The 10,461-nt window shown below is 40.2% G+C and overlaps 1 protein-coding gene across 5 annotated transcripts in view; it reads left to right on the top strand.

Annotated features, from left to right (window-relative positions):
* Positions 1 to 984: 984 nt before the first annotated feature.
* CDC7 (cell division cycle 7) overlaps positions 985 to 10,461 on the top strand; it is a 29,266-nt gene continuing 19,789 nt past the window's right edge. For 2 of the 5 annotated variants that reach the window (XM_077928478.1, XM_028732808.2), the window contains exons 1-3: positions 985 to 1,134; positions 8,231 to 8,290; positions 9,110 to 9,196. In XM_077928478.1, coding sequence (XP_077784604.1) covers positions 9,121 to 9,196 — 76 coding nt within the window. In that variant the 5' untranslated portion in view covers positions 985 to 1,134; positions 8,231 to 8,290; positions 9,110 to 9,120. Of the gene's footprint in view, positions 1,201 to 1,820; positions 1,913 to 8,230; positions 8,291 to 9,109; positions 9,197 to 10,461 lie in introns of all 5 variants that reach the window. The other 3 variants (XM_028732810.2, XM_028732811.2, XM_028732809.2) reach the window with 3 other exon arrangements.

The raw sequence follows: 10,461 nt of genomic DNA, 5'->3' as shown, positions 1-10,461 counted from the left end.
AGCCTCTTTCTGACAGATCCTGTGGTGCTGAAGTCGGGTTTTCCCTCCCCACTGCAGAAATGTTGGCGGGGGGAACAATTGTTTTCAGAAATCTAAGGCAATTGCCCCATGTTCTGATAAATACAAAATCTTCCTCCGGATCTGTAGCCATTTAAACTAGAAACAGCTCCCCTCTGCCCTCCCCACTTTGAAAGACAGTGCAAACCCGTTGAAGATCAACTGTTCTGAAATGGGGAAAGGTTCAGAATAACAAAATGGGAGTTTCTGGGGAATAGCTATTTGGAGATGTGATAGATTTCTTTCTTTCTTTTAAAAATATTTTTAAAATTAATTTTCCAATATTTACACAGTTTTGCCAATTATATGGATTCCAATGAATATCAAAATGATTCCAATTTTGCAGATTTTAACCGAAGTGGTTTCCTGAGCTCCTTGATCAATGTTTTTTGTCCAGTTCTTATATTGCTGTGGTCTTTGTATTTTATTTTAATCGACATCCAATTACATTTTGGTTGGTCTATCAATCGCAGCAGCTGCATTTTCAGCGATAACCATCTGTGTAGCTAATAATAACCTCCTCTAACTTTCCATAGGATTCCAAATGAGGTGCCCTAATTATTTTCCTTTTCTCTGCGTGTGTCAGTCTGATTATGATGTCCTGGGCCTTCTCGACCTCCCTGTCTTGGTAGGATCACAAAGCCCAGGCCATTCCCCCAAATATGATGCGCCAACAAAACCCCACTTTTGACTGCTTAGGCCTTAGCCCATGAAGCAGGTATTGTATAGGGCAAGTGAGGGCAACTTAAGGGCAGCGCAGCTTCAGCCTCTGCCAGCGAGCATGCTCGGCAGCTCGGTGCCGTTCTTCGCCTTCCTCCCCAGCACCGAGAAGGGCGGCGCGTGCGTTGGGCGCGTCAGCAACTTCGCCTAGCCAATCCCCCTTCGCGTTTTTCAAGGCGGCGGCTGGATTGGTTGATCCGACCGCTTCGCACGGGCGATGGGGATTGGCCGCCCAAGAGCAGGCTTCGGAAGGCGGCACCGTCAAGCGCTTCGCGGAGGGAGAAATCGGACTTCGGCGCGCGTGCGTGAGGGAGAAGTTTCCCGGTAGGGAGAGCGAGAGGCCGGCCTGTCTCTGAGGTAGCCCCGGATTAGCCTCCGAACGGATACCGTCTATCCGCGTCTTAGGGCGGGAAGGCTGAGAGGGTGGGTTTCCCGCCCAGCGCTTTGGGTGGCTCTTGCCTGAAATCGTTGGGAAGGGAGAAGGGAGAGTTCCCCACACGGGTCGTTCCTTGAGCCCCTAATCAGCATCGTAGCGAGGGACTTTTTGGGGGGAGTGGGTTTGCCATACTTCCGGAATTTCCCGGACACATAAGGAACACCACGGCAGCCGGCAATGTCCCGGCGGGAATCGCCTATGTGCCCGGAAAACACCGGACGTGTGGCAGCCCTTGTCGTTATTGCCCATTCTCAAAAATACGTAGCTCAAAAACAATGACCCCCCCTCTCCCCGAAAGCTCTACAACTTTTCTGTCCAGGTTTTCACTTTGGATTTCACGGTGCAATGGCTCTTTTGCGCCCTAGGCAAGGCTAACTACTTGCTCCCCCAGTTTTTTTTTATTTTCGTAACTTCAGTTTCCAAAAACTTGTAAGGAAACGCAAAAACTTGAAACCGCAAAATTTATTCCGGATTGCGAGAATAAGTAATACAGCCATTTCCGATTAGCTTCCTTAAATACCTTTGGGTATAGGGCAGTATAGAAATAAAATAAATTAAATAAATAAATAAAGTCTCTTAAAAAGCACGTCAAAATCTCGCTTTGCAGGTCTGGCCACCAGTTTCTTCAGGACTGGCGCAGGTTCAGTTGGCATTAGTTGCCAAGCCAGCTGGTCTCTTTTGCAGCGTGGTTGAGTGTAGGTAAGTTTTGGCAAGTTTGGGCTTTGAGAAGCTGCTTTGAAGGTGTAGAATAAAAGTAAAATATTGTTGGAAATTTGCAAGATATAACAAGAACTAATTTTTAGAATGCTGTGCCATTCAAATGTCCGTTCTTGTGGTTGGCTGTCTAGTTGGCCCAGTGAGATCACTGGACCTGCACTCAACCCATCTCCCTTCCTTGGATTTGCTTGGCCCCTCCTGAGGTGTTCTGCTTCCTATCGCTAATTTAAGTTAGAAGAATTAGCATGCAATATTTGAATCCTGTGGGACACCCGAAAGTGCTGTAGCCCAACCTTAGGCATGTGTTCCTAAATAAGACACCCTCGTCCCACAAAAAAAACATCCTGAGGGTCTTGATACAAGTATACATGATTATAGCTTTTAAGGTGACATATATAATCAAATAACGATGCAATCCTATAACACGTGTCTGAGAGTAAGTTCTATTGAACACAGCAGGCCCTGCTTCTGAGTAAACATTCACAGTGTTGCACTGCATGGCTGCAATCCTCTGTGCCCTTACCTGGGAGGAAATCCTGCTGAAGGCATATGGACTTTCTTCCCAGTAAAGGCCTGACGGCCAACTATGGAAATCCTGGATTCTTCCCCATGCTGGCCCTGCTTTGTGGCTGGGAATGCTTTCCCATCCCTAAGTACAGTCGTACCCTGGAAGTCTAACAGCTTGGTTCCCGAACGTTTTGGTTCCTGAACATCACAAACCCAGAAGTGATTGCTCTGGTTTGCAAATTATTTTTGGAAGCCAAACGTCTGACGGGGCTTCCGATTGGCTGCAGGAGCTTGGTTTTTGAACGTTTTGGAAGTTGAATGGACTTCCGGAACAGATTCCGTTCAACTTCCAAGGTATGACTATGGTTTCAGCTTCAACATACTGAAACCTACTTCCCAGTAAACATAACTAGAACTGTGCTGTAAATTTCAGCTACCATCTGAAATCTGTTTCTTAAAAAGGAAGGGGTGTTGATTTTGAGGTTCTTTCTGCTCTGACCTCATTGTGTGGTTCCTCCAGGTGCTCAATTCAGTGTTTTGCTAAAGTTGAGCCCTTTCCTAACAACTCCCCACAGGTTGTCCTCTTCTTACTCTCCACCCCTTATAAATGCTGATAATGAGTTCTGGCAGTCTAATACCTCCATGTGCCCTGTTGTTGCTTGTGACGTTCTACTCTAATACACATTCACATATGTTTTAACCTATTTTTACCTTGCTGTTGATTTTAATTGTATTCTGAAAGTTTCCATTACCTGTTTTTAATTGTTTCATTGATAATTTAAATCTTTCATTCCTTTTGTAAACCATTTAAAATATTTTTATTGCAATCAAGCATTTAAATTAACATTTTGTCAAAGTAAGAATGAATTGGCATTAAAAGTACAGTAGAACAAGACAGCTCACATCCTCCCATCTTCAAAAAATAAAACCCACCTCATGGAATGATGAGGTAGTGTGAATATTATTACTCCCTTAAATACAGTGTGGATCAGTGGAGGTACCCTGTCAGGGTATTATTCAATCCACCCAGGTCTTGATTGCCAGTTCAAAAAAAGAAGGCTCATACTGCTTTAAGATCCTACCTTTCAGTGGATCTTTGTGTCTTCCCCACTCTGTGCCCACCCCCGGGGGGGGGGGGAGTATGCATAGCTTACAGTGCAGTTATTTATGTGTCCATTCAGAAATAAGTCCCACTGAGTTTAATGGTGGTTACTTCCAGGTAAGTGGGCATAAGATTGTAGCTTTAGTTTCTGAAATGAAAGACTGGAGCGCTAGCCTGCCTAAAAGCTCCATTCATTACTCTCACAATTCCTGCATCTTTTCTTACTTTATTTTTGTTTAAAGTACTCTAATTGCTAAGAGACTTGTGTTAAGGAAAAAAGAAGCAAGACTATACAGCTAAATAAATACTGAATTAATTTAAGTATCCAGTAATTCTGGGTATAGGCATTCTTTGTAATGATGAGGGAGCAGGCAAAAAGGTGGAACACTAGTTCTTAGTTATTAAAAAAAGCCTCTTAGTTTTTAATTGTGCCATTGACTTCAGCAGCTCCAGGATTCTGGTTCTAACAACTGGATTCTGAAGGTCTCCGCTCCACCAGTCATCTAAAGGTGTCTTGCTTCCTCAAACAATTCTGTCTTTTATTCCTGGCTGCTGCTTATGTGTGAAATTGCAGGCTAGAACATCTCTGTGATACTACCACCCTTACGGTACTTTCTTCAAAGCTCTTTTCCATGAAGCCTTTTGCATAACTCACAATCCTATACTCTACTAAACTTAAGCCTAAGTACATGTAAGTGTTAAATGCATTTTATTCCCATTTTTATCCCTGCCACCTATCTTCACAGAAAATTCCCCCCGGGGGGCGGGGTCAGAATGCAAGTAGCTCACAGCAGAAATTTTATCATTTTTTTCTTTATAAAATGCCATGTCCATTGTTAATACATTTGCAAAAGTAACAGATAATAAATCTGGAGTAAATAACCCATCTGTATCTATGTACTTTGAACTAGTAAGTATAGAACAGCTCCATTTACTTCAGTGAAACTTTTCCAAAGTAAGTGAATTAAGAACATAGTTTCGCACAGTTAGTAAAAGCTTATAACTAGGGGGTAATTTATTTTCAAGATGTGCATTATACTTTTTGAAAAGCATGCCATTGACTCCCTTCCCCCCACCTTTGGGACTAAGCTTTGTTGGTTAGAGTAGGATTTAGACTGCAAACCAAGCATACAGTATTTACCATTTGAAACTTGCACACAATTTTTGCCTTTTTGGTTGTTCTAATAAAAATACTGCCCATTTTTCTTAAGGGCCAAAAATTCTACCTTTTACTTCTCATATTTACCAGGAAATCCCTTTGAACTCAGTGGGATCTCTGAGTAAGCCTGAGATTGAAATATTAGATATAAGTAAATATGAATAAATAAAACTGTATGATATAATGGATGAATTCTGAGAGCTTTTACTGTGCACAGATTTCAGTTAGTGATTACTTTTGTCATAAAACTTTCTTTTTTTGAGTGTGGAAGCAATACAATTGTTTGCTTTTTGTATCAGTGTATGGGGGGGTTCTTAAAATAATTGTAGACACTGTCAAATCTTCAACTAGAAATATTCTTTTTACAAAAATCATCATAGCAAATATCTTGCTTTGACCAAAGCCCATCTTTGCTTTGTGTACCAGATCAGCATGTGGTACAATTAAGTAATTTTAAAATTACTGTGCCATACTGTATGGGCTTCATGACAAAAGGCTAACAAATAATCTAAAGCTATGTTTAAGATCAATATGTAAATTTGAAATGACTTTAAAAATTGTACACAAAGTATTGGGCATTCCGTATGTTGGGTGGCATTCCATTCAGTGCTTTTAGAAATAGTTTCACATCATGTACAAACTAAACGACAAAGTTTAAGGTAGCTTGTGCTTGGTTATTTTAATATTTATGCTTGCAACCTTCAGTTTAAATGCAGTGGAAGGTTTGTATTTGACCAGGAGTCTTGCTACAAGGAGCTACCTTGTAAAGTTAACCTGCTCTGACAAGCCCCAGATGTTGTTCTTCTCTCCAGACCAATGATTTGATAGAGCTCAAGCAATGATCATGGAACTATGATTTCCACATTTTGAGCTATAATAGATAGGTATATTCGTCCAGCAAGAAGAAATGAGAAAATACAAAAACTTAACTGCAGTTACCGTATTGTTCAAAGGGTATTAAAATTTGCCCTTGATCTCTAATCTAATATTGATAAAAGGAAAAAAATAGTATAATTTGAATTTGATATTGTTTTATACTTTGGCAGCTATTTCACATTGTTTACAAAAGCAGTCTAGATAGCTGTTATTACATATTTTGTTCAATATTCTTGCAATCAATTAGCTGAATGCTGGATTCCTAAATCTGTTAAAAACGGTCAATAATTGTTCAAGCTTGTAGTGGGCTGAAATAAAGAGAGCTTAATAAAAGACTCCTTATATGCAATCTTTTTGTTTATTGATTTCTTGAAATTTTTTTAATGGAATGATGGCTTATCAGAATTTCAGGATATAAATGACATTTATTCAGGTCATTCTCTGAAATACTTAATTATCATTGTAAGCTTTGCTTTTGGTTCCTAAACTCTGTTTTGTCGTGCATTACTTTGATGCTTTGAATCCTTTTAGTTAAGCTTACAATTACCTTCCTGCCAAAAGGGGTGATAGAAGTGGTGAGGTTCTTTTGACTAATTTCCCCCTTGGCCATGGGAACCCATATCCCTATGCCTGCAGGTGAGTGTTACTGAGAGATTCTATGGGCCAGTTGTGAAAGGGAGGGAAAGTCCTCTACAACACGAGTCAGTGACCACCATATCCCAAAAGAGCAACCATGCCCTTAACATCTGTGGAAGCATCTTCAGTGCCAATTAGTCAAAGTCTGTGCTGTTGACACAAGCACACAGAAGAAACCCATGAATTGATGGGACGATTGCCCCTGGACATCTCCCTGCATCACAATGCATATGATGGCACCACACATTCCTGCTTATTCTTCCATCTGCTTCTGTGACAGGCAGCAACTGCCCCAGTGGTGCTACCAGTTATACTTCATGCAAAGGGCTTTAAGCCCCCTTAAGCTACAGACTGTACACAGGCACTGTTGTGGAGTGCAGTACAAAAAATGAGAGATGAAAAGTTCAAACTGCAGCACCCTTATGGTTCCCTGGACAGAAGGCCTGCAAAATGCACACACAGCCCTCCAGAGACGAGGATTCACGACCCATTGAGTAGTGGGAGAATTCTTTTATGTTTGATAACTATATTGATTTCTGTAATAGAATTCTAAAAGCTGCAGGATCAGCAAAGCTATGCAGCTAAGCTCATTCTATCACTTTTATTATGGTTTTTAACTAATGGAAATGCCTCCTGTCTGCTATAGGTTTCCTCCCCCAAAAAATGAATAAAAAGTAGATGTAGTTATGGTACATAATCCAAAGATGAATACATAGGTGAGTCTGAGTATAAGAGATATATTACCAACTATTTTATAGAAGCCTGTTCCCTAAATTCCAGTAACTGAACAGAATTTGTTTTTGAATTACTCTGGTTCAGTTTCCCCAGAAATAATAATAATATAACAGCAAACTAAAAAAAAAAATACCTTAGTAACAAGTAAAATGTTATGTTAATCTCTCTCCTGAAAAAATGTCTTCAAAATAAAATTAGAAGAACTTTACCAAGCTGAGAACTTAATCACTCACTAGAATTTTAAATCTTCAGAGTAAAGTCCATCAGTTTCTAAAAGCCATTAAAAAAAAAAGATAGACCCATTGTATATAAAATTGCAATCTTCAGATATCAAGGGTTGAAGTCATACTCTTGAGTACACTAATTGAAATCAATGGGACTAACAAGAAGTCCACTGATTAAATGAAATGTCAAACTGAGTCCTACTCTTGACAGTTGGATTCAACTCAGTGTGTCTTTTATTAACAGTTAAGATAATGTCCTTTGTGATGTAATCACTTGACTACTAGTATATCAACTGAGCCCATCAAGTGATTGCATAAAATCTTCCCAATGGCTGTTGGGTAGTGATGCTTTCCAGGTGATGGGGTCTGAGCTGTATGTAGAATGAAAGGTAAAGGAATTTGTTTCATCATATGCTTCCTGAGATATTCAATAACCACAAACAATGTTTTAATACTATTGTTAAAAACAAATCCAGTTATTCATCAATATAGGAATGGAGTGCTATAGTAATGTCCTGTGCTAGTAAAATTCTTCCTTTGAAGCATATGGAATTACAGTGGTACCTCGGGTTAAGCACTTAATTCGTTCTGGAGGTCTGTTCTTAACCTGAAACTGTTCTTAACCTGAATCACCACTTTAGCTAATGGGGCCTGTCGCCGCCACGTGATTTCTGTTCTCACCCTGAAGCAAAGTTCTTAACTGGAGGTACTATTTCTGGGTTAGCGGAGTCTGTAACCTGAAGCGTCTGTAACCAGAGGTACTACTGTAACCGCTGTAAGTGATTAGATAATGAACAAGATAGCCTGCTGTTTTCAAACATAGGATCTTAAGAGATGGAAGGGATGTTTGGCATCATCTAGTCCAGCGCAATGCAGAATCTGCAGAGCAGGGTGCAACTATGCCATTCCCAATAGATAGGTTCCAGTGAATTGTCTGACACTACTGCCTTGCTGACCTGCATGACAACCCTTCAGATATTTTGAAAATGGTTGCCACATGGCCTTTTAATCTTCTTAATGCCTGCACATCACTGTCTTTAATACCTTTTAATGTGTTATAGGTTATCAAGACACAAGAACATCCTGTGAAAGGTACATGGTCTGAACACCCCAATGTGAGGGTACGTAGTTAAAAGGGATTTGTGGTTATCTGTGGGAATTATGAGTAATTGGCAGCTTTCTGTTAACAATATTTCCTAATGTGCAATTTTGAGCTTTTTGTGCATGTGCATACTTAAATAGAAATAGCACGTATTTTCAGGATCAGCTTCTCAATTCCACCCTAATTGGAGGTGTTAAATGTAATGGATAATTGCAAACACTACTCAGACATGGAGGGTGACATCTACTTGACATTTTAAAGGAAGTTAAAATGTGGGAAATAAATTCTACCCTTGGAAGAATTCTTGTGTACATACAGCTATTAATGCACGTCATAGCTTAGAATCTGACCATTTTGTGGATTTTTATTACTTGCATATTTTCCATTAATGTCTCCTAATGTGATTTTAAAACTATATTTAGCTAGTAGGGTGGGGAAGCTCTTCAATAGGCTCTTCAAAATTTGGTGTGCATTGCTTGTTATCCTTATGAAAAATCAACATTTGGCCAATACTTTCTGATAATTGGTTAAAAGTTTGATTCCTAATATCTCTTTAATTACTGTTGAATAGAAAAGCAAATATATTTCCATATTCAATAAGGACTGTCAGTTTTAAAGTCTTATGCACGCTTTATAGTAAATCTTACTGACCTCATGGGGACTTCTGATGCATAGGATCAGACTGTACAGTACAGATTATCCAACGTTCATTCTCATACAACATCACTGTTCTTTATACAGCTGGAAGAGACTAGACGTGTTTAAACCTGTTTAGTCCTCCGAAGCCTAGCTTGCTTATTCTGAACTTCGTTATCATTGCTTCCCTATTTGCGTACAGGTAGTTTTGTGATGGATGCAGATGAACACCCTCCCTTGCATTGTGAAGACTCTCGTATGAAATACGACCACAGCAAGAAACTGTCAGGTATACATTGTCACACATCTTAACGTTCTCTGCAATATTATTACTAATTCCCCTGTCCGTTCCCTGTTCCTGTCTTCATATTGTTGCACATTTGCATCCTAGTTTGTGCAATGATTGCTAGGTTCTCTTAAGATGATAAATGGATGTTAACTTTATCAGAGCCAAGAAGTGATCTGGTGAATGCTATTGGAGAGGAACTTGTAGCAGAAAGAAGTTGGACATTTGATGTACTTGGTTGCTTCATATGTACAGGTTTCTTCTTGTTTTGAATTCCAGCCAAACTTGTTTTTCCTTAAATAATTGATCTCATTCAAGCTAGACGAGAGCTGTGTGGAGGTTAAAGAGAGAGAGTTTTGTTAGGTTTTTATGGCTAGGATCCAGGAAACTGCTTGGGATCATGCAAGGGGCTTACACTCACCTGCCTGGTTTTTTGATGGTGAACAACTGATCCCTATATCACAACCCTTTTTCTGAAATGCCCCTCAGTTTCAAAAGCAATTTGCTTTAAAGCAAGAGAGTAGAGGGATGTTGGTAGAGAAATGCAAGTCTAAAACCCCTTTGGGCTCACATAGCAGATGTAGGTTTATGGTTCTTTGGATCCTGGCCCCTAGCTTTAACTCACAATTTTGTGGGGCGTGAGGAGTAATTGTGGACATGGCTTGCAGCAGCCCAACAGAGGATAAAAAGTGTACTTCATAACAGCATGAGAGACTGCCCGGTGGCTCTAGTGCCAGGCAACTGAGTAAGCTGTCCTTTAAGGGGGAGCAGATGCGAAAAGTGTGTACATTGTCCTGCAGCTGAAGATGTAATGTGTGTGGTATCTTTTGAAGCGGGTTGGGATTAGCCTGGCTTATCAAAAATAGATTTGTTGTGGAAAAGAGCTGTGCATTGCAGCATGCTAAGCCTCAGAACAGGAACACTGCATTTATAAACAACTTTCAGTACTTTCAGCTGGTTAAGTATAATTCAGTGACACTCAAGTGGTTCACAGATGAAAGCATTTTACCAAAATTATAGGTAAAGATAAAAAAGGTATGGAAAAGGACCCCTGAATGGTTAATTCCAGTCAAAGGTGACTATTGGGTGCGGCACTCATCTCACTTTTCAGGCCGAGGGAGCAGGTATTTGTTCGCAGACAGCTTTCTGGGTCATGTGGCCAGCATGACTAAACTGCTTCTGGCACAACAGAACACTGTGACAAGTGCCAGAGTGCACGGAAACACCGTTTATCTTCCCACTGCAGTGGTACCTGTATATCTACTTGC

The sequence above is a fragment of the Podarcis muralis genome, chromosome 5, assembly GCF_964188315.1.
Source record: "Podarcis muralis chromosome 5, rPodMur119.hap1.1, whole genome shotgun sequence".
NCBI classification, from domain to species: domain Eukaryota; kingdom Metazoa; phylum Chordata; class Lepidosauria; order Squamata; family Lacertidae; genus Podarcis; species Podarcis muralis.
This window is presented reverse-complemented; position numbering and strand designations above follow the sequence as displayed.